The 25,004-nt window shown below is 47.5% G+C and overlaps 1 protein-coding gene across 1 annotated transcript; it reads right to left on the reverse strand.

Annotated features, from left to right (window-relative positions):
- Positions 1–7,113: 7,113 nt before the first annotated feature.
- On the reverse strand, positions 7,114–21,590 carry LOC137543880 (galectin-1-like; the record flags this gene model as incomplete). The annotated part of the gene is made up of 3 exons (XM_068264951.1): positions 7,114–7,360; positions 10,468–10,639; positions 21,511–21,590. Coding segments are annotated over 3 exons (396 nt in total), but the record flags the coding sequence as incomplete, so codon positions are not given.
- Between the last annotated feature and the right edge of the window lie 3,414 nt (positions 21,591–25,004).

Raw genomic sequence — 25,004 nt, forward strand, 5'->3', positions numbered from 1 at the left:
GCTCAACCTCTTAGCCCCCTCGATGTATTCCAGGTTTTTGTGATTAGTGTAAACCGTGATCATATGTTCTGCCCCCTCTAACCAATGTCGCCACTCCTTGAACGCCAATTTAATGGCCAGGAGCTCCCGATTGCCTATATCGTAGTTTCTCTCTGCTGGGGAGAACCTACGAGAGAAGTAGGCACACGGTGCATTCAACCCTGCAAGCCTGACCACTGAGACAGCACAGCCCCCACCCCGACCTCTGAGGCGTCCACCTCAACAACAAAGGGGAATGAAGTGTCCACATGTCTAAGGATGGGTGCAGAGCAAAATAGATCCTTCAGGGTGGAGAAAGCTTGTAGGGCTTCAGGAGGCCAATGGGTGGTATCTGCCCCTTTTTTGGTGAGATTGGTGAGGGGTGCAATGACTGAGGAGTACCCTTTAATGAACCTTCTATAGTAGTTCGCGAAGCCTAAAAACCGCTGAAGCGACTTCAACCCAACTGGCTGAGGCCATTCTAGGACCGCGGAAACCTTAGTAGGGTCCATAGACAGGCCTGAGGTGGAGATAATGTATCCCAGAAAGGTGACAGATGTTACTTCGAAGATACATTTCTCCAGTTTAGCCTAAAGTGAGTTCCTCCTCAGTTTGTCCAACACAAATCTTACATGGGTCCTATGCTCGGCGAGAGTGTTGAAGAAAATAAGTATATCATCTAGATATACTAGAACGAATCTCCCCAACACCTCCCTGAAGACCTCATTGATGAGTTCCTGGAAAACGGCTGGGGCATTACATAACCCGAAGGGCATCACCAAGTATTCGTAATGCCCGTCGGGCGTGTTAAAGGCCGTTTTCCACTCATCGCCCTTTCTTATACGTATCAGGTTGTACGCGCCCCGTAAGTCTAACTTCGAAAAGATCTTAGCGTTGGTGACCTGTGTAAATAAATCGTCTATCAGAGGCAGCGGATAGCGATTCTTCACCGTAATCTTATTCAGGCCCCTGTAATCAATGCAGGGCCGCAGGCCTCCATCTTTTTTCTTAACAAAAAAGAAACCTGCCCCAGCAGGCGACCGGGACGGGCGAATGAAACCCTTGGCCAGATTTTCACGGATGTATTCTTGCATGGCCAATTTTTCCGGCCCAGATAAATTGTACAAATGGCCCCGGGGGGGCATACAACCTGAACGGAGATCGATGGGACAGTCAAAAGTGCGATGTGGGGGTAACTTGTCTGCTGCCTTGGGACAAAATACATCAGAATACTCCAAATACTGTTCAGGAACCCCCTCCACCTGAATCCTGGTTTGGCCCAAAGTCACCTTTCCTAGACATTGCTGAAAACAACGATCAGACCAGGAAATTAATTGACTGGTGGCCCAATTAATGTGTGGAGAATGAAGGCGTAGCCATGGCATGCCAAGTATAATAGTGGAAGTAGTCATGTGTAATACGAAAAACTGTAACTTCTCCCAATGTAGAACCCCCACAGTGATTCCCACCTCTGGTGTCTGAGACAGTGGACGATTCCGCTGCAGAGGAGAATCGTCCACTGCCGTGACCTGAATGGGTGGTTCCACTGCAATGAGCGGAATACCCAATCTCTTAGCGAACTCAAAATCCATAAAATTAGCCGCAGGGCCTGAATCAACAAAGGCTTCCGTGGCCTCGGTCTTATCCTCCCATGTAACAGTACAGGGAAAAAGCAACCGCTTTTCTTCTAGGGGTACGAGTCGGACGCCTAGGGTGTTACCCCCTACAACTCCTAGGCGGTAGCGTTTCCCGGCTTATTGGGAAAGTTTCGTACTCTATGCCCCCTTCAGCGCAATACAGACACAGTTGTTCCGTCATTCTCCGTCTTCTTTCCACCTGGGTCAGTTTTGACCGACCAATCTGCATCGGCTCGGGTGGAGGCAGGACCGGAGAAGATGAGACGGGAGGAGATGGTGTCACTAGGGGTGCAGCGAGAGGTGCAGCGTAAGATGTAACCCTGACACGATGACTGCCCCTGGTCAGTTTCTGATGGCGTAACCTGCGGTCGATACGAATGGCCGATGAAATGGCCTCATCGACCGTTTTGGGCTCGGGCTGACTCAACATCAGATAGGAAACTTCATCAGACAAGCCTGACAAAAAACATTCTAAGAGGTCATAGGTGTCCCACCTGGCTGAAACTGACCACCTCCTAAATTCTGCTGCGTAATCTTCGACCGGACCCTTGCCTTGACGCAAAAGTTTGAGCTTACGCTCAGAGGTCGAGGCAAGATCTGGGTCGTCGTAGATTACTGCCATGGCTTTAAAGAATTCCTCCACATTGGTTAGGGCTGAATCTCCGGTGGGAAAACTGTACGCCCATGTCTGAGAGTCGCCAGATAACAGAGTTTTAATAAATGTGACCCTTTGGGCCTCAGTACCTGAGGATCGGGGTCTCAACTCAAAATAAGCTAACACTCTACTCCTAAAATTACGGAAGTCAGATCTGTGGCCAGAAAACCGTTCAGGAACAGGCATACGAATGTCTATGCTAGGAGGGGATCGCACCTCATCCACTGACGTCTGGAGGGTTTGTACCGACCCTGATAGGACATCAATTAAGGCTTTATGACTACCCAGTACTTGATGGATGTTATCCACCGAAGTGGCAAGTACACCCAGAGGATCAGTGCGTGCGTCCATCTTGTCTTTTGGGTCTGGCGTTCTGTAACGATCGGTGTAAGACAGAGAGGATCTGATTACCGGTGATCTGCAGTATCACTGGGAATACAGATATATACCAGATTATTGATGATCTGCAGTATCACCGATAATCAGATATATATGCTAACCTCTGGACACCTGAGGTGAGTAAGAGTGTTTGGTGCAACTGTAACACTTAGAGGACTAGGCCTCAGAGCAATAAGGAGTACTGCACAAATTCCTTCCAAAGACCTAAACTCTCCCGGGAGGAGGAGTCAGGTTGAGAGTAGGAAGGACAACCTGAGAGTGACACTCAGGGGGAAGTGTCACTACCAGGACTGGGAACCGCCTCTAACAGTAAGGTCGGTTCTCGAGGTCGGACAAGCCAGGTCGTAACCACACAGACAGATACAGTACAGATTCAGAAGGCAGATGCGGGGATGAATAAACAAGCAGGGTTCGGCAACAGGGTATCAAAAATATCGAGGTACAGAATCAGGAGGCAGATGCGGAGTCTTAGGGCGAGCCGGGGTTCGGCAACAGAGTATCAGAATAGCGAGGTACAGGATCAGAGTTCAGAAGAGTAGTCAGGCAAGCAAACGGTCATAACAGATAATGACAATCAAACTAGTACTTTAAACTATCAACAGAATCTAGCTAAGTGTAGGATTACAGCTCCAGCTGGTCCCGGCACACTTTAGGATCTGACTCAGGTCTGAGTGCTACCACATAGTGATCGCAACGCCAGACAACCAACAACTGAACAGCCAGCAGTATATATAAACAGCTACTTTCCAGCACCTCCCTAAGTGCTGGACCAATGAGAGGACACGGAATTGTCAGCTGACCAGCTTGGTCAGCTGACCTACTTCTGGCTGCCATATAAGTTTTGCCTCTCTGCGCGCACACGCGTCATTCTGAATCTTGGTGGACTATCAGTCCCAGCCACACCAGTACTGTCTTGCAATGGGCTTGCTGCCTCATGCGCGGGGTTGGTCGCACCGCCATCAGCCCCGGCGGGTCAGACTACTTGAAACAGGCCCATGCGCGCTAACGCGGCGGTTTTTCCGCGTTCCGCCACGCCATGCACGGAAAGAGCCGCCTCCCACTGACTCATGGCGGCGGCTCTTCCGCGTTTCTTCACAATTGTATTCCCATCCTTCCTCCTTCAGAATAGTTTTCAAATATCCTTTTTGCAGGAACTAATTAATGTAGTTAATGTAACATTAAAATGTACACTACATACATTTGCACACAAAATAGATATTTATTTGGACTGGGGTATGCATTTGGGCTGGGGATAACGTAAAAGGGCCTCTAGGTTGTGTTTTCCCCCCATGCCAAAAGGTCCCAGTCCTCCCCGGACAGGAAGATAGGAGACTATTTGGAAATAAGTTCAAATGATTGCATGCAGTTTCTTCAGATACAAAAGTTTTTTTGAGACATTGGATGGTCTGTCTTGGTGGTTACAAACTTTTTACAGGGTATCTGTCAAGCCAGGGGACTGCAGCCCCTGTGTACTGGCCCACATTGCATTTTGTCTCTAGTCTGGTTATAGGGTTTTTAGTATGTGATATGGGAAGTTATAAACTTGTGTAGGTTTTATTGGGGTTTTTGTGTTTTGTAGTCTGTATGATGATAATTTTTTAATAAAGTATTTTTCTGAGATTTACATGCACCCAAGAATCAATCCTTATTTAGTGATTCAGCTGTACCTTAAAAGTTTTTTGTTAAGGCTAGTCGATTTTATCAAAAGTTTTTAACGATATCCGGATAAAAATGTAGGTTAGTTTTCCTCCGTATGCATTTTCCATGTTTTGTGGAATCACTATCATTTTGCAATTCGAAACATTTTAGGACAAGGCAACATAATGTAAATCGCAGAAAACACATTCCTGTCAGTGCGATCTGATTTTACTCCAAAAGCAAATGTAGCGCCTGTAGCAGTTTTCCTATGTTTGAATTAAAATCAATAGGAGAGAGCAAGAAAATAGCAATTTCCATTTTAATTATTTCTCCATCACAAAATGTCAGAAAAGCTCAAACACAATCGCAGTTTGACATCAAAAGATCGTATGAAAAGTGAGCCAAAAAAAGCCCCAAAACCCCATTGGTTTACAAAGAACAAAATCACGATTGAATCACAGTACATTTGCAATCTCGATTTACAGTGGCAAATGAGACTTATGCTGCGTACACATGTCCAACAAAGGCACAACAAGCGCACCACCTGACCAACCGTACAAACTGACCAATTGTACGACCTGACCAACTGCACGACCTGTACGTCTAAACGACTAAATGACCAACTCATCTACATATTGCACATGCAAGCGGAATGACCGACTGCACGATACGCCCGCATTCAAAACAAGTACTAGTCGTCCAAACGACTTGTACACACACAGCCAACTGCAGGATATCAGCCCAACAGTCGTGTGAGTAGATGCGACGGTTAGACCGGGCAAACCGCCTGTTATCAGTTGCTCATCTAAGTGTTTGTGCACGTACACATGCCTGATTGTCGTCCAACAGACTAAAGTCAGATAATAATCAGGCAGCTGGTTGGTCCGTATGTACGAACCTTTACAGTAATCAACATGATTAATTTTAGGAATTTGCCTTTTCCAGTTTTGGGTTGTAGTTTGGCTTTAACAGGAATGGTGATCAGTTGATACAGTTATAATCATAAGATTGGAAAGTGTGTACTAGTCTTTTGAACAACTTTATTGTTTTTTAATGGGGACATGTTGTGAAGTTTGTCATTTAGCTTGCACGCATAGTATTTAAGAGAGTTGGTTGTTCAGTTGGTTGGTGTGTGTGTACGTACTTGTTAGGTAAACAACTTGTTGTGTGGTCGGTCATTTTGTGCATTAAGTTGGACGTGTGTATGAGCCTTAAGATTGTTTCCTTATCAAAGTATAGACACTACATGAGGAAAAGCACATATGGAAGGCACTGCAATCAGGGCCGGGCCGAGGCAGAGGCTGAAGAGGCTCCAGCCTCAGGGCGCAGTGTAGGAGGGGGCGCACAATTCATTCAGCTGTCATTCCCAATTGTGTTTGAAGCACAAAGAAATAACAAAAGGGCATACATAGCAGTGACTGCAAGCCAGATAACTAGAGATTAAGGTGTTGGGGACGTTAGGGGCCCTGGGGCGCCTCTTAGTCTAATAGCAATTAGTGTGTGATGGCTGGGGTGGGAGGGATGCAGGGGCGCACTTTGCTGTCTCTGCCTTGGGTGCTGAAGGACCTTGTCCCGGCTCTGACTGCAATGATAGAAAATGGAACTCAAGGAAACAGCAGGAACGACTTACTGACCATCTGCAGCTCCCAACAGCTTTTCGGCATCTTCTATTATGGGATTTCACCTGACCTGCACTGGGTCAGGTGACATGCCAGGAGCTGTGCATGAACACCGGAAAGCCGCTGGGAGCTGCAGGATGTGTAGAAGACAGCGCCTGGATAATCGCTGAGTAGTTCCTGCATTCCCAAACTTTCCAAAACACGCAAGCTTAGTCCTGTCATCTCCCTCAGACATGCCAGTTAGTTGAGACTTCTGGTTGCCTGAGTTCTGGATAACAGGGACTTTGCCCTACCTACCTCAGAAGTATCCCACTTGTCTTTGGAAGGTCCAGAGGCTTCCTGGATCCTCTTACAGCTCACCATTTCAGCAAAGGGTCCCTCTAAATGTTATTGACTCCTGTCAGCAGAACAACTTTCTTCCAGGCCACGGATGAGTGCAATAGCATGCAAGCATAAGGTCCCCACATGCCCAGTAAAACGAAACCTCATCTGTGTATCTCATGCACAGAGAAAAAATAATGTGCATGAGCACCTTCTTTCTATTGCAAGATAAGTATGGTCGGGTGTTAGTCGTGGAGAATATATTTACTCTATTGAGCATACGTGGACCCCACCCCCTCATGCCCAGTTTGGATGCTTTTGTCCGTGGCATGGAGCATGACCAGAAGAAACTTATTTGAATGGTGTGAGTTAAATAAATTTAGAGGTAATTCAACCAAATAGAGAAAGAGAATCTGGACATCTGACCAGCCTCAAGAGCTATTCACCATCTTATTTCCTCCCCAGCATAAAACAGACATAAAGCAAAGGTGTGGACGGCTTGACAGTTGTTTGTCTCACGTAGCACTCACTTCTTCAGAGGCCACAAACTCTTGAAGCTGGTCTGGTGCCCAGATTCTCTTCCTCTATTTGGTTGGACGATAAGTCTGGACATCCTGAGGTACAACCATTCCCCTGACACCCCTCCCCAGCCTCTGTCCGGTCTTGCATCTATTGCCTACCATGTTGCTTTTCTTATTAGTGAAATTTAGAGGTAACCTGGTATGGTGGGCTGCAAGAGGATGTGGCAAGCCTCTGGACTATCCAAAGGCTTCCCACTACCAAGGTAAGAATCTAACGTTTGTTTTTTTTAAAGAAAAGCTTCAGGTGTCCTTTTATGTGTCCACTACCATCAATGCACATGGACATTTTTTATTAGCAGTCTCCAGTTGAGGTGCTCAGATTTGTCTTCATTGATGCTGGTTTCTTCCTTATTCTATTGTGATGTTTTTGAGGTGAAGGCCGACCAAGAACACACTTGAAATCTCATCCACTGGGGAGGGGAGTGGAAATGAGAGTTCTTCTCCTGAAGGCAATTTTACAGTAATGCTGTTTCCCTGGAACTTAAAGAAAACCTGGAATGACAGAGGAGACACAGATTTAGTGCCTAAGAGTCTTCTCAGCTAGAGAACACTGGACAGCACAAGCACAGGTAAATGCAAATGGTCCTGCATACTCGGATTATTCATTAACAGTCTGCAAAAGCAGCAATCCTTTTCCACCCCGTAACAGAAAATTCTTAAAAATTCTATTGCAGGTTTGCTGGGCCACTGATGTTCTTCAATGTTCTGCATTCTAGGGACACCTTAGTAAGTCAACCCAAAAGTAACAATAGAAGTCCACTTGTAAAATAAAGATATTGCATTGCGGTCATGGAAATAGGGACTGTGTAGCCAAGTTCGATCTGCATCTAAAGCCTTATATAATTCATGGAGCAGATTTAAAAGGACCTTGGCTCAAAACTTACAGAATGCCAGCAGATGCACACTGCAACTCCCCCCAAAAACAAAATTGTTAGTTCCACATATGCACAGACATGTGGGTGAGTCCCTCAGCCAACAGTAAATCCCAAAGCTAACTACATCCACCATTAGTCCCTCTGACATCTGTAAATAAGGAATGTGAGAAGGGGAGGGGGGGACATGGCAGCTTCTATGCCAGGAGAGATTCCAGTGAAAGAGAATGTACTCAGTTCCCTTTAAGGCCACTATCGAAGCATCCTGGGCCTCCATAACACCTGATCAGTGCCACAGGCTGATTGCCTCCATGCCACGCCGCATTGAAGCAGTCATTTCTGCAAAAGGATTTCCGACCAAGTATTGAGTGCATAACTGAACATAATTATTTGAAGGTTGACTTTTTTTGTTTTAAAAACACTTTTCTTTTATTGGTCGGATGAAATATGCTAATATTTTGAGATAGGAAATTTGGGTTTTCATGACCTGTATGCCAAAATCATCAATATTAAAACAATAAAAGGCTTGAACTACTTCAGTTGTGTGTATTTGAATCTAAAATATATGAAAGTCTAATGTTTATCAGTACATTACAGAAAATAATGAACTTTATCACAATATGCACATTTTTTGAGAAGATCCTGTAATTCCAAAGGGTTCACATACTTTTTAATGCTACTGTATATGTGTAGGATTATTTGCATCTATCATTAGCACAGGACCTCTCAATGAGGATGGCATTACCACAGGCTCAGGGGCTCACCATGTTTTTGGATTTGTGGTAGCAACAATCTTACTTTTTAGGGGTGCTATTTGTATCTGCTGGCTTTCTGTTTTGAGCTCTGGGCCCTTTAAACTTTGCTCTGTATGGTTCTGCCAATCCTCTTGAGCCTGTTAGTTATCTGCCTTATTAAGTGGACGCTGGGTCGTCTCTGTAGTGACTGCCGACCTGACTGGGTCATCGGCTTCTGCACATACAGGGGTGCCTGCAGACGTTGCTTGCAGCTGCGCTCCTGTGCCTGGGAGCATTCTGCACAAGCACAGAGCTACTGCAAACAAGTCGCCTGGACTCAGCTACTGTGGAGACGACTACAGAGTCGGGAGGCAGCGGCAAGGGACACGGAGGCTTCTAGGGGCTGGAGGAAGCCCCAGGTAAGTAAAGCTACATTACTATTATTTACAGTACCTCATGTATACTTTAAAAACAGTGAAGAAAATAAGTTATCCAGCGCACCTGGATTTGTTTCTTAATTGTCTTCTACTAATTGGCAAACATTTGCAAACCTGACTATATATAGAAGCACATAGATTTCTAACAGTGAAACAGCAGTCATGTCTCATGAGATTGTAATTGTGTGCAGCAACTTCAATCAAAAATTCTCATCCTGGCTGTATTATGAAAAGTTCTGACTCCCCCAGGGCTGGATTTACCATAAGGCACTATAGGCTCATGCCGACAAGCACATGATGATGGGAAGGTGGCTCACTCCCCCACCCCGAGTGCCTCCCTTCCCCCTTCCCTATGCAGAGTCCTGATGAGTGTAAATGAAAAGTTACTTACCCTGCTCTCTGCATTCCACTGACGAGATCACCCTTCAGTCGGGGGCTTGTCTAGCTACTCAATACTGAGGTTCCTCTAGCTATCTAATACTTGGGGGGACCTCTAGCTACTTATTATTAGGGGTACTTCTGGCTACCTAAAACTAAGGGGCACCTGTAGCTAGCTATTCCAGGGCTGGGAAAGTAGGGGGGAGGTTACAACAGGGCAAGTTAGCTCACCTGTGGTGAAGTTTGGTGGGGGGTTGTAGGTTTATTGAGGGCAAAGTCTAGGGTGCAAGGGCATTTGTGCCTATTGTTATAATTTAAGTAGGCCTCAGTTATTTGGCCTGAGTTTTAGGTAAAAGGCTTGTTCACAGAGTATACCTTTAAATAGAGCTTCTCGTGATGCAGGCAGAAGCATCTCAGTGACTGCTTGAAGCAGATGATACAAGCAGATACTGAGAACATGTTCCTGAAGGAAGGCCACAGGCCTACACTGCCCCAGACAAATGGACTACGAGAACAATAAACATAGGCCATATTTACAAAATATCACATTCCTGTATGTAAGTGAAAGGCATCATTGAATATTAATCGAGTAGGTGGGTATTATGACACCACGAGGGGTCTAAGCCAATAGTCGGGTCTGAGGGAGGGCTCAGATGAGGTCACATTTAACTCTTTCCTAGTCAGTATTAAAGGGCCGGATGGGCCAACGGAGGGCATTCTGACTCTTACTTTCACGCTCTCCATCTACTGACTTCTACTGACTGGAACCATAATTATTTCCTTTCTTTATGTAAGCTGATATAATGTATGCTGTATATACCTAGTTAGATGTAACTTAGAATAGAAAGAAGATGACCTGATTACCTGCAACAGGAAGGTGATCAAGAGCTTGTAACGCAAAGGAACTTAAAGAAGAATCTGCTTGGCTAAGATATGACGAACTGTATCTGTATATCTGTGTAGTGAATAAACGCCTTGTATATTGAAGACGCCTGAGAACAGTCTATCTCCAATAATGCTTGTTGTGTTGAGAGTCAAATTATCTCACAGTCTGTGAGGTGCAACTCGAAGTTGCTGGTGTCGAAGCAAAAAGGTGATTTATAACAACTATAGGCTCCAGTGAGGTAAATCCGGGCCTAGACCCCCTTATTTTGTATTTCTCAAATGTATAAACTTACTGTGGTCTCTGCCCCCTGCTTGAAGGGGAAGACATCTTTCTTCTCTTCTGCACCCCAAACACCGCCCTGCAGTGAATTGAGGATTGTTTTCTTGGTGTCTCCATTTTGGTCGAATCGAGGATTGAAGTGTAGGGCAAAGTTGTTAGAATCTTTTCCCACGTTTATGGCAAAACTGAAATAAAGAAATCAGCCATCACTACACTGAGTTAGTCATTGTGTCCACTCCCCACATCCTCAATTATAGGAAGCAGACAGCCAGCTATGCCACAGAGATGATACTGATCATTTACAGACATCAAATAAAATTAAATATTAACCTGTTTTGGACTTTGGTAATTGAAATCTATGCCGTGTTTGGGACCTTTTATCCCTGCCAGGGCTTAGACTTTAATAACTGCACCGCATACTCCCGCCGCTACCGCCAATCACAAAGCTCTCCCATCGCTGCAGCAGACTCACTCTGCTGTCAGTATGACATCAGAGTTTTGTGAGCCAGTCAGGAGCCGATTTCATTGGCTCCTGACCCTGTGATCACTATGATTGGCTGTGATTGGCTCACAGTGATCACAGGGTCAGGAGCCAATGAAATCCGCTCCTGACCTTCTCACTGAGCTTTGCTTTCATGCCATCAGCAGAGCGAGTGGGCCACAGCAATGGTAGAGTGGCACGAATGGTGATAGTGGAGTAGAGTGGAGTGCAAGGAAGTGCTAACGACAGCGCAGTGAGACGCACTGGAGGAAGTGATGTCATCACTGGGACCGGAAGACCAGACGTCGACCATCTGAGCCGGGACGGCGAAGTAACAGTGTGAAGCCGCAGTTACGAGAGCGGCAACTCTGGATACATACCACCGGGACCGTGTGGACAACAGCACGCATCCAGGACGCATTCCCCAGGAGTAATTATCCGGAGAGAACCTGGTTGGTGAGGATGATATTGTAACTGTCTCTGGATTACATGTATTTTTTACCAGTGCCTATAAGGAAGTTTTGACCCTCTGGTGGGATATACATATATTTGGGAAATCGCTCTTATGGTTATATCTGCATACTCTAGGTAAAGGACATATGCACATTTTATGCAGACACTGTTCTGGAATATTTTTGGAATTTTTTAGTTGCTTGTTTTCAAGATAATTAAGGCTTTTTGGAGGAAATATTTGTTTTCAGTAATTACTTTCAATGCATTTTAATGGAACATTATCAAACCAGGGGCCATATACAATTCACTTTTTCACCTGAGTTTTCTCCTAGCTGATATTTTTACATTTGTCAATAAATTGCCCTTTAAGCCACCACCAAGCAAGAAAATACTCAAAATAATTTTGATAGTACTTTTGCACTTACTTTTCAGTACTTTTTCAGTTGAAAAGTGCTGAAAATTTATTTTAAATAGAAGATGAAAAATTATCTCCTAGGAGAGAACTTAGAAGAAAAGTGGAATTGCTTATGGGCTCAAGTGTCTAAAATGACAATGTACAAATAAGTTCTAAGTAGCTGTGTAAACATTTTCTTGTTTTCATGTTAAATATCAGAAGCAAAAGATTTAATTCATTGTGTGTAGATTTTAGCTACATTTGCAATGTCTCATTTGCAAAAGTATGCATCTCTGCCGTCTGACATGCTAACAACAGTGTAATATTGAAGCAGAGTTATATGAAAAGCCTGTCAGGTATCAGGTTTCACACACACAATTACAAATGTTTATGTTGCACATAAGATATATTTCCTCTACTCTCTACAGAGAGCTCAGTCAGAGACAGGCAAAGCTTACACACACACACACACACACACACACACACACACACACACACACACACACACACACACACACACACACACACACACACACACACACACACACACACACACACACACACACACACACACACACACACACACACACACACACACACACACACACACACACACACACACACACAGTGTGAGGGAATTCCCCCCTCCCCTCATGGTTCACTCTGCCATCAGATTTGCCAAAAAGAAAAGTGTGAAAGTAATTAGATAACAGTAAACAAAAAGATAAGCATTCAAATGTATACATCAGTACATAGCAGCACTTCCCAATTGAAAAAAAAAAAACATGTTCATCGATATTGTTCCTTTACAGGGAAAAACAAGGAAAAGAAAAAGAAAAAATACACTATTCCTCCAATTCCATCATCTATAGTTTTAAAATAAACAATGCTACTCAAAATCAAACGCACACATTTTATTTGTCCATTCGTACCAGTTATTACAACATTTAAATGATGTTCCTAGTATAATTTATTGCAAGAATAAATTATTTGGAAATATTTTTTGTACCTGATCAATAATTGCAAGCCTTTATTTGAAAAAGTAACAGTAATATACTCTCATGATATACATAGTAGAAAAGCTGAGTCCTTATGGTATGTATTTAAGTACTTTAAAAAAAATACTGTCACTTTTTTTTACGTATCTTAAAAGAATACTGTAGGGTCGGGGGAAAATGAGTTGAACTTACCCTGAGCTTCTAATGGTCCCCCGCAGACATCCTGTGCCCACGCAGCCCCTCACCGATGCTCCGGCCCCGCCTCCGGTTCACTTCTGGAATTTCAGAGCTGTGTCCTCGCTCCCGCTGTTGTCACCAGGTCCTGTAGGCTGGACTGCATCGCATGTTATGCCCGCAGGTGGATGGCTGCCTTACTCCTTGTCACACCGGACCTCCCTAATCTCCCACCCGATGCCAGTTTTCCGCATGGATGTACGCAGGCGAATGGCTGCCTCGGTCCTTCTCACACCAGACCTTGCGGATCTGCCACATGCTGCCAGTTTTTCGCATTCATGCCTGCAGGTGAACGGCTGCCTAGCTCGTTGTCACACAGGACCTTGCTGATATACTACCCGCTAGAAGTTCTAGGATTTGCTGATGACGATCTCTGACAAGCAGACACCCTGAATATGAAGCTGGTGTTGTGGAAGCCGTCCACGGGACCAATAAGGTGATAGTAAAGCTTTATGCAACTGTAGGGGAAGGGTTAATGAGATGCAGCACAAGGCAATGTATGCTTACATTCAGTGGTGCTCATCGGAGCTAGGATATCCGAGATACTCGGATATCCTAGCTCTTTTTTCACTATTCGAGCTCGAATACCGAGCTCGAATAGTATTAGCTATCCGGGCTGTGCTATCCGAGCGCACTCGGATAGCAAGCAGCTATCCGGAGATATCCTAGCTATCCGAGCTCGGATAGCGTCACCAGCTCGGATAGCGTCACGTCTGACGTCACCTCGAGTCCTCACAAGCGAATCAGAGGGTTCCCAGCCCTCTGACTGCAGCCAATCACAGAGGGGGAGCCTGGCCAAGCCCCCCTCTATAAATAGCGGACGCCATCTTGCCTCACTCGTCCTGCTTGCGACTTACTGACTGATTGTACTGAGAGATTGCTCGAGTGCTTTTTGTCTGTCTGCACTCCAACACTTGATATTCAACTGTATTGCTTTGTATTGTAGATAGATTGTATTTTAGGTAGTTTAGTTTGTGTGATTAGGGACAAGGGAGGGAGACTGTCACTGGTGCTGCTGCAGCTGCAGCCAGCAGCTAGGCCCTGTGCCTAGGCAAGGCAGCCTGCCCTGCTCTGTGCTCTAGTCTCTAGTTACCTGTGCTCTCACCTGTCCTAGTCTACTGTACTACTACTTCTGTGTTAGATAGATTTGTACTATTTTGTAGTTAGCAAGGCCCAGCTTTACTACTATACCTGTCCTGTATCTGCTCTCTGTAATCTAGTCACACCTGTTCTATTATTTAGCTAGATTCTTCTATTGTTTAGTTAGTAGTACTGTAGTGTACTCTAGTCTGTGTATAGGGACCGTCCGTCACCGCGTTACCTAGGGTCTTTGTGTGTGCAGTGCACGTCTGCGCTGTCCGCACCCTCTCGTTAGTGCTACACCCGTCCTATTTTTTTCTATTACTTCTATTGTGTATTTGCTGACTTGTACTGTACTGTAGTCTGTGTATAGGGACACCGTCAGTCAGCGTCAGCTAGGGTCTTTGTGTGTGCAGTGCACGTCTGCGCTGTCCGCACCCTCTCGTTAGTGCTACACCCGTCCTATTGTTTATATTACTTGTATTGTGTATTTGCTGAATTGTACTGTAGTCTGTGTATAGGGACACCATCCGTCAGCGTCAGCTAGGGTCTTTGTGTGCGCACTGCGCACTCTCTCGTTAGCGCTACACCGATCTCTGCTGTAGAGTACACCTGTCTGTCACCTCACACACCCACCACCACCAGTCCCACCCCATTAAAGTACCCCACTTGTCCCACCCGCCTTTACATACATACGGTTTTTTTTTCATTTGTATAATATTAAAAATATACGATGTCTGGCACTGGCAGCCGCGGTCTGGGCAGGGGCAGCAAGGGCATCGCCAAGAGAGGAGGTCGTGGGCGTGGCAGCCGCGCCACCACCACCATGCGCAGTTCTGCGTCTGCACCAGTGGCTATTCCGCCATTAGCCACTGGACGTGGACGCTTTGGCCGCCCAACAGCTGGGAGTCACGCTGCAGAGACACAGCAGCAGCAGCAGCGTGTGGCGCAGATGTTCCTCCCACCGCCAGGTCGTAGCCGTCCTATTGAGGAGAAGGACGCAGACTCTGTGGAGGAACTAATGGTGGATAAGCAGGCCACCATTAGCTCTGGAACCGAGTCCTCAACCCCCGCCGCCACTCCTGTTCGCAAGAGCAGCAGCAGCCGACCAGCACTGCCTGGGGAGGAGGAGGAGGAGAGACAAGACAAGACAAGATAAATAACATTTATATTGCGCTTTTCTCCTTGCGGACTCAAAGCGCCAGAGCAGAGCAGCAGCCACTAGGGCGCGCTCTATTGGCAGTAGCAGTGTAAGGGAGACTTGCCAAAGGTCTCCTACTGAATTAGTGCTGGCTTACTGAACAGGCAGAGCCGAGATTCGAACCCTGGTCTCCTGTGTCAGAGGCAGAGCCCTTAACCATTACACCATCAGCCAACGCTGAGCAGTTCTCCAGCCCCAGCGGGCGACACCAGCACCCTGTCACTCAGCACCTTCTTATCCCCAAGCACAGCGGGGTTATGGAGTGCTGTTGTGGCAGAATTGGAGGAGGAAGGAATGCTCATGGGCACTTTGGGGGATGATTTTTTGGACAGTCAGACAGTGGTGACTGTCCATCCACCCATGCATGCATAGGGGAATTTGTGGGATCCCAGCAGGACATAATTGCGGAGGGGGAGGATGATGATGATAGGGTGAAGGACAGAGACTGGGTGCCAGGTCCTGGGAGTGGGGATGTCATCAGCTCTGAGGAGGAGGAGGAGGATGCGTCTGTGGGCCTTGCTAGAAGGATCAGCATTGCAGGCATGGGCAGGATCACAAGTGGGCATGGTATGCAGGCCACACAGCGTGCTGATCCAGAGACGAGTTCTGCCAGTGCCACCACCAGCCGCACCAAGACCCCCCCCCCCCCAACCACCACAGGGAGACCAGCGGCAGCAGCACCTTCCAGCTGAAGGGGCCACTTCACCTCCTCAATTTGGAATTATTTCACCCTGCCATATGTGGAGTGCAAGTATGCCACCTGCAACCAGTGCCGCCAGCAGCTCAGCAGAGGGAAGGAGCCCTCTGCGTTTGGCACCACCTCTCTGGTGAACCATCTGGCAGGGAAACACTTTCATGAGCATGAGGAGTTCATGAAGTTGAAGGAAGCTGGCAGTGGCAGTGGCAGACCCGCCACCACTGCGAAGCCGTCGGCAGCAGCCACCTGCCCTCCTCCACCTCCTCCAGCAGCACCAGCAGGAGTGCGTCAGAAACGCACTGCTCCTCCTCCCTCTGCAACTCCTGCCGCCGACACTGAGGCCTGTTCTGGCAGCCAGTCCTCAGTGGCCTCCTCTGCTCCCTCCACTGATTCCCGTGCCAGCAAAAGGCGTCGTCAGACCCTGCTCAGCGACACCTTCCAGGGGGTGGTCAGGGTTCTGCCTCCCAGCAGCGGTTGCGTGCGTTAGCTGAACGGCTTGCTGGCACAGGCCATGTGCTCCCAACTCCTGCCTTATTCCCTTGTGCAGGAGGGGAGCAACATGCGTGCGCTCCTGATGTGTGCAGCCCCCGATTGGCCAATCAGCAGCCGACATTATTTTGCACGCACGGCCATCCCTGCACTTCACCGCTCTGTGATGGCCAATGTCGGGAGAGGGCTGGATCACGCGGTGGGTCAACGGGTCCACGTCACCATGGACTCGTGGAGCAGCCGGTTTAGGACAGGCCGCTATCTGTCCTTCACCGCGCATTGGGTCAGCTTGGTGGAAGGAGGTGAGGAGGGGCGAGCAGCATCGGACACTCAGAGCAGCAGCAGCAGCAACAACGCAGTGGGTGGTGCCACCATGCAGGGTCAGCGAAATTGCAGCAGGTTCCTCTGATCCGCTTCCATCCTCCGGCACACTAGCCCAAACCCCCCGCCTCAGCAGCAGCGTGAAGCCCCGCCACTGCCAAGCACTGCTGGAATTAGTCAGCCTGGGGAAGACCAAACTGACGGCGAACCATGTCCTGGCCAAACTCTGAGAGCAGGAGAGGAATTGGCTGACCCCCAGAGGCCTCAGAGTTGGAGAGGTTGTGTCCGACAATGGGGCAAACCTTGTTGCTGCCATCAGCAAGGGAGACCTGACCCACATCCCCTGCCTGGCGCACGTCCTAAACCTGGTAGTCCAAAAGCTCCTGCGGACCTACCAGGGGATGGACCGACTCCTTGAGGCGGCAAGGAAGGTTGTGCGTCATTTCCGGCACTCGCCTGCAGCCGTAGCGAGCCTGGAAGAAGTGCAGAAGGAGCTGCGCCTGCCATAGCATCGGCTCATGATCAATGTTCCAACTCGCTGGAACTCCACCATGGCGATGTTGGAGTGTCTGGTTTAACAGAGGCAGGCTGTCAGCCAGTAGGTTGCACGAGCAACAGTTGCCGCCATCACTGCAACTGGGCGTGCCGCCACCAACCTCCCGTCCATCATCTCCACCGAGGACTGGGGGCACATGCAGCAGGTGTGTTCAGTCCTGGCACCCTTCCTGCAGGCCACCAACATGGTAAGCGGGGACCATGCAATGGTGTGCGAGTGGGTCCCCTTTGTGTGTGCTGGACAGGGCCCTGTATGCACTGCTGGAAGTGGGAGCGGCAGCCTTGGACCAGCAGGAGCTGCAGGCAGCTTCACAGGCCACCTCTGAGAAAGAGGGCTTGGAGTTGGTGAAGGTCCCTGACCTTGCTGCTGATGAGGGGGAGCAGCAGAGCACAGCTGGACTGGTGCGGGGGTGGAGAGAGGATGAGGTGCAGGAGGCAGAGGAAGAGGAAGACAGCACTGTCGGCTCTGGGGCTGCCGATGATGTGCCAGCAGACGTGGCCAGACTCTTCCCAATGGCAGCGCACATGCTGAGGTGCCTGCGCACGGACCCAAGGGTAATCCAGATGAAGAAGAGGGAGGACATCTGGATCTGCATGATGCTGGACCCACGTCTGAAGGGGAAGCTCAGCCAGTTCCTGCCTGCAGGAGGAGACCGTGCGCAACAAATGAGGGATTTGCAGCTGTCCCTTGTTCAGCGCTTGGAGGAAGCCTTCCCTCAGCCATCCACCCCCACTGTCTAGCCAGCACAGAGGCAGCAGCAGGTGCCTGCATCCACCAGCAGCAAGCGCACACACACCACAGACCTGCTGTCTCTGACCAATGAGCTCTACATGAGTGTAGAGCTGCCAAGGACTAGAGAGGAGGTGCCTGCAGCAGCATCCTTCTCCGGTCACAGACAGCGCTTGACCCGCATGGTGGCTGACTACATGGAGTCCTTCAGCGGGCTTGACAGCGTTGCCCCTGTTGATCCCATGGAGTATTGGGTCAAGCACCTGGCGATCTGGAGCGAGCTTGCGCAGTACGCCCTGGAAGTGCTCTCCTGCCCCCCTTCCAGCGTACTGTCAGAGCGTTGCTTCAGTGCAGCCGGTGGAGTCGTCACTGAGAAGCGATCTCGTCTGTCTCACAAGTCTGTGGACAGACTGACGTTTCTCAAAATGAACCAGGCTTGGGTGGAAGGCGAATTCCTGGCCCCTGTTGTCGGCGAGAGGAGGACATGAAGTGGCGCACACACACATTACACCTGCTGCTGCTGTATTTCTTCCTGCTGTCTGTGTCTCCACTGCCAGAGAACACATTACAAGGTGCTGCTGCCCATGCGCCAACAGCTATTACGCTCAAAAATAGCTGCCTGCATTATTTTGAAAATAAAAATAGTAATTATTTTAGAGGTGTCCGGGTTGAAAACTGTGCTGTCCCAATTGTGTATTGGACACAATGTGGGCTTCACGACCGCTGTCTGGAACCTCATGCTGTTTATTTACGGCCCTGGTACCACCGCTAGGACCCAAGGCCTATTATGTCTCGCTGCCTGCCCTCCTGCCTGCTGCCAAATGCCAGTCTGCCACACACACTCATCCTCCTCACACTGCCTGCTGCTGTATTTCCTCCTGCTGTCTGTGTTTCCACTGCCAGGGAACACATTACAAGGTGCTGCTGCCCATGCGCCAACAACTATTACGCTCAAAAATAGCTGCCTGCATTAATTTGAAAAAAAAAATTGTAATTATTTTAGAGGTGTCCGGGTTGAAAACTGTGCTGTCCCAATTGTGTATTGGACACAATGTGGGCTTCATGACCGCTGTCTGGAACCTCATGCTGTGTATTTACGGCCCTGGAACCACCGCTAGGAACCAGGGCCTATTATTTCTCGCTGCCTGCCCTCCTGCCTGCTGCCAAATGCCAGTCTGCCACACACACTCATCCTCCTAACGCTGCCTGCTGTTGTATTTCCTCCTGCTGTCTGTGTCTCCACTGCCAGGGAACACATTACAAGGTGCTACTGCCCATGCGCCAACAGCTATTACGCTCAAAAATAGCTGCCTGCATTATTTTGGCAAAAAAAATTGTAATTATTTTAGAGGTGTCCGGGTTGAAAACTGTGCTGTCCCAATTGTGTTTTGGACACAATGTGGGCTTCACGACCGCTGTCTGGAACCTCATGCTGTTTATTTTTGGCCCTGGTACCACCGCTAGGAACCAGGGCCTATTATGTCAGTCAAATCACACTGCCTGACACACACTACTCCTCCTCCTGTAGCTGCATTGAGCTTCTGCTGTCTGTGTGCTGCTACCACTGCCAGGGAGAACAGAAGAAGAACTATTTTCTGCTGCCACCTGCCCACCCACTCTCCTACCGGCAGCTATTACCACTCTACAACTTGCAACTACTTCCTCCTCCTGCTGATGTCTGTGTTTTACCACCGCCAGGGTACACAGAAAAAGGCGCTGTGGCTTGCAATGTGCCACTACCTACCTATTATGCCATCAACACAAATATAACTATGGTGTTATTAAAATAAATTATTTCCACAAAAGAAGTAAAAAAAAATATTACAAAAGAAAGGAAAACCAAGACACATAATATAATGATAGAGAAGAAGAGGAAGAAGAAGAAGAAGATATAGAAGAAGAAGATATAGAAGAAGAAGATGAAGAAGATATAGAAGAAGAAGACAAAGAAGAAGAAGATATAGAAGACGAAGAAGAAGATATAGAAGAAGAAGGAGAAGGAGAAGAAGAAGAAGATATAGAAGAAGAAGAAGATATAGAAGAAGAAGAAGGAGAAGAAGAAGAAGATATAGAAGAAGAAGGTATAGAAGAAGAAGAAGAAGATATAGAAGAAGAAGAAGATATACAGTAGAAGAAGAAGAAGATATAGAAGAAGAAGGAGAAGGAGAAGAAGAAGAAGATATAGAAGAAGAAGGTATAGAAGAAGAAGAAGAGGAAGAAGAAGAAGATTTAGAAGAAGAAAAAGATAATTGAAGAAGATACAAGAAGTAGAAGATGAAGAAGATTCGAGTAGAAGAAGATATAGAAGAAGAAAAAAAAGAAGATGATATAGAAGTAGAAGAAAAAGATATAGAAGAAGAACATGAAGACGACGTAAATGAAGACTTACAACTTACAACCATTTTGGACACACCTTCTAATACAAACACTTTTCATGAAGTTAATTTACTATTTTTGATACCTTTTTTATAACTACTACATCACCACATAATCACTTGATGTTTTTCTTCATAAAAAAAGTGGTTTCATGCATCAATGACCCCCAATACAAGTTTTAAAAGCTATTTAAAGAGACACTGAAGCGAAAAAAAATATATGATATAGTGAATTGGTTGTGTACTATGAATAATTACTAGAAGATTAGCAGCAAAGAAAATATTCTCATACTTTTATTTTCAGGTATACAGTGTTTTTTCTAACATTGCATCATTCTATAATATGTGCAGATTACACAACACACAACATTCAAAATGAGTCTTTCAGAGCAGTCTGTGAAGTAATGACCTCTCCTCTAGCAGAGGAAAAGTAAATAGTCCAGGAACAGTTGAGATAATAAAAGTCAGATAACAGCCCTCTCCACGACTAACTTAGTCGGAGAGCTTAATGGCTTGTTTGCATAGAGATAACAACTGGAGTTTCTCAACTCTTCCTGTACTGGAAACAATTAGACTGATGTAGCTGATCTTAATGTTTTATTTCTTAGCTGTGCTACACATACAAATCATAATATCATCATTTTTTTTTCGCTTCAGTGTCTCTTTAAGGCCAGCTCGAATATTTTACTCGAATACAGACTCAGATAGTGACGTCGGATATCCGAGGTCGAATCGGATATTCGATTAACTCGAATATCGAACTTCGAGATGAATTCGGATAGTTTACTATCCGAATTCGACCAAACTCGAATAGGATAATGAGGTATCCGATCAACACTGCTTATATTGTGTGCTGGGAGGGCAGTGGGGGTCATTCTTGGTGGAGACAGTTTGGGACAAAAGATACATAAGACGTTCCTGCACCATAGACCACCAGCTTTAGTATATATTTTTTTCCTCTAATTTTTGACCTTTAAACTTAGGTGCGTCTTATAGTCCGAAAAATGCGGTATATGGTATACACAGCCTTAACTGAGACATAACTTACCCTGGAGAGTCCTTAGGAATGTAACCCTTCACTCTCAAACCCTGGTTTAGTTTCAGGCGCAAATTGGTCGCGCTCACCCCCTGTTAGTGAAAGACGGTGAAAACTATTATACATGTATTATTTAATGTGATGTAGCACAACTGTGTAGTACAAGCAACATTATACCCACCACTTCCTACACCCAACAACAATATACCTACCACTACCCACACCCAGCAACATTATACCCACCACTACTCCCACCCAGCAACATTATACCCACCACTACTCCCACCCAGCAACATTATACCCACCACTACCCCCACCCAGCAACATTATACGGTAGTGGCTGGATGGTGTAATGGTTAAGGGCTCTGCCTCTGACACAGGAGACCAGGGTTCGAATCTCGGCTCTACCTGTTCAGTAAGCCAGCACCTATTAAGTAGGAGACCTTAGGCAAGTTTCCCTAACACTGCTACTGCTTATAGAGCGCGTCCTAGTGGCTGCCACTCTGGCGCTTTGAGTCCACCAGGAGAAAAGCGCGATATAAATGTTATTTGTCTTGTCTTTTGTCTTATACCCACCACTACCCACACACAGCAACATTATACCCACCACTACTCATACCCAGCAACACTATACACACCACTAGCCACACCCGGCAACATTATACACACCACTACCCACACCCAGCAACATTATACCCACCACTACCCACACCAAGCAACATTATACCCACCACTACCCCCACCCAGCAACATTATACCCACTACTACGCCCACCCAGCAACATTATACCACCACTACCCACACCCACCAACCTTATACCCACCACTACCTACACCACTACCCACACGCAGCAACATTATACCCAACACTACCTACACCCAGCAACATTATACCCACCACTACCCACACCCACCAACATTATGCCCACCACTGCTCAAACCCAGCAACATAATACCCACCACTACCCCCACCGAGCAACATTATACCCACCACTAACCACACCCAGCAACATTATACCCACCACTAGCCACACCCAGCAACATTAAACCCACCACTACCCGCACCCAGCAACATTATACCCACCACTACCCGCACCCAGCAACATTATACCCACCACTACCCACACCCAGCAACATTATACCCACACCCAGCAACATTATACCCACCACTACCCCCACCCAGCAACATTATACCCGCCACTACGCCCACCGAGCAACATTATACCCACCACTAACCACACCCAGCAACATTATACCCCCCACTACCCCCACCCAGCAACATTATACCCACCACTACCCACACACAGCAACATTATACCCACCACTACCCCCACCCAGCAACATTATACCCACCACTACCCCCACCCAGCAACATTATACCCACCACTACCCCCACCCAGCAACATTATACCCACCACTACCCCCACCGAGCAACATTATACCCACCACTAACCACACCCAGCAACACTATACCCACCACTACCCACACCCAGCAACATTATACCCACCACTACCCACACCCAGCAACATTATACCCACCACTACCCACACCCAGCAACACTATACCCACCACTACTCACACCCAGCAACATTATACCCACCACTACCCACACCCAGCAACACTATACCCACCACTACCCACACCCAGAAACATTATACCCTCCAGTACCTACACCCAGCAACATTATACCCACCACTACCCAAACCCAGCAACATTATACCCACCACAACCCCCACCCAGCAACATTATACCCACCACTACCCCCGCCCCCCAGCAACATTATACCCACCACTACTCAAACCCAGCAACATTATACCCACCACTACCCACACCCAGCAACATTATACCCCCACTACCTACACCCAGCAACATTATACCGACCACTACCCACACCCAGCAACATTTTACCCACCACTACCCACATCAAGCAGCATTATACCCACCACTACCCCCCCCCCCCCCCAGCAACATTATACCCACCACTACCCACACCCAGCAACATTATACCTACCACTACCCCCACCCAGCAACATTATACCCACCCCTACCCACACCCAGCAACTTTATACCCACCACTACCCCCACCCAGCAACATTATACCCACCACTACCCCCACCCAGCAACATTATACCCACCACTACCCACACCCAGCAACATTATACCCACCACTACCCACGCCCAGAAACATTATACCCACCACTACCCACACCCAGCCACATTATACCCACCACTAACCACACCCAGAAACATTATACCCACCACTACCCACACCCAGCCACATTATACCCACCACTACCGACACCCAGCAACATTATACCCACCACTACCCACACCCAGCAACATTATACCCTCCAGTACCTACACCCAGCAACATTATACCCACCACTACCCAAACCCAGCAACATTATACCCACCACAACCCCCACCCAGCAACATTATACCCACCACTACCCTCCCCCCCCCAGCAACATTATACCCACCACTACTCAAACCCAGCAACATTATACCCACCACTACCCACACCCAGCAACATTATACCCCCACTACCTACACCCAGCAACATTATACCCACCACTACCCACACCCAGCAACATTATACCCACCACTACCCCACCCAGCAACACTATACCCACCACTACCCGCACCCAGCAACATTATACCCACCACTACCCACACCCAGCAACATTATACCCACCACTACCCACATCAAGCAGCATTATACCCACCACTACCCCCCCCCAGCAACATTATACCCACCACTACCCACACCCAGCAACACTATACCCACCACTACCCCCACCCAGCAACATTATACCCACCCCTACCCACACCCAGCAACTTTATACCCACCACTACCCCCACCCAGCAACATTATACCCACCACTACACACCCAGCAACATTATACCCACCACTACCCACACCAAGCAACATTATACCCACCACTACCCCCACCCAGCAATATTATACCCACCACTACCCACACCCAGCAACATTATACCCACCACTACCCACACCCAGCAACATTATACCCACCACTACCCTCACCCCGCAACATTATACTCACCACTACCCACACCCAGCAACGTTATACCCACCACTATTCACTCCCAGCCACATTATACCCACCACTACCGCCACCCAGCCACATTATACCACCACTACCCCACCCAGCAACATTATACCCACCACAACCCCCACCCAGTAACATTAAACCCACTACTACCCACACCCAGCAACATTATACCCACCACTACCCACACTCTGCAACATTATGCCCACCAATACCCACACCAAGCAACATTATACCCACCACTACCCACACCCAGCAACATTATACCCACCACTACCCACACCGAGCAACATTATACCCACCACTACCCCCACCCAGCAATATTATACCCACCACTACCCACACCCAGCAACATTATACCCATCACTACCCACAGCCAGCGACATTATACCCACCACTACCCCCACCCAGCAACATTATACCCACCACTACCCA

Source organism: Hyperolius riggenbachi, unplaced genomic scaffold, assembly GCF_040937935.1.
Source record: "Hyperolius riggenbachi isolate aHypRig1 unplaced genomic scaffold, aHypRig1.pri scaffold_289, whole genome shotgun sequence".
In the NCBI taxonomy this organism is placed as follows: domain Eukaryota; kingdom Metazoa; phylum Chordata; class Amphibia; order Anura; family Hyperoliidae; genus Hyperolius; species Hyperolius riggenbachi.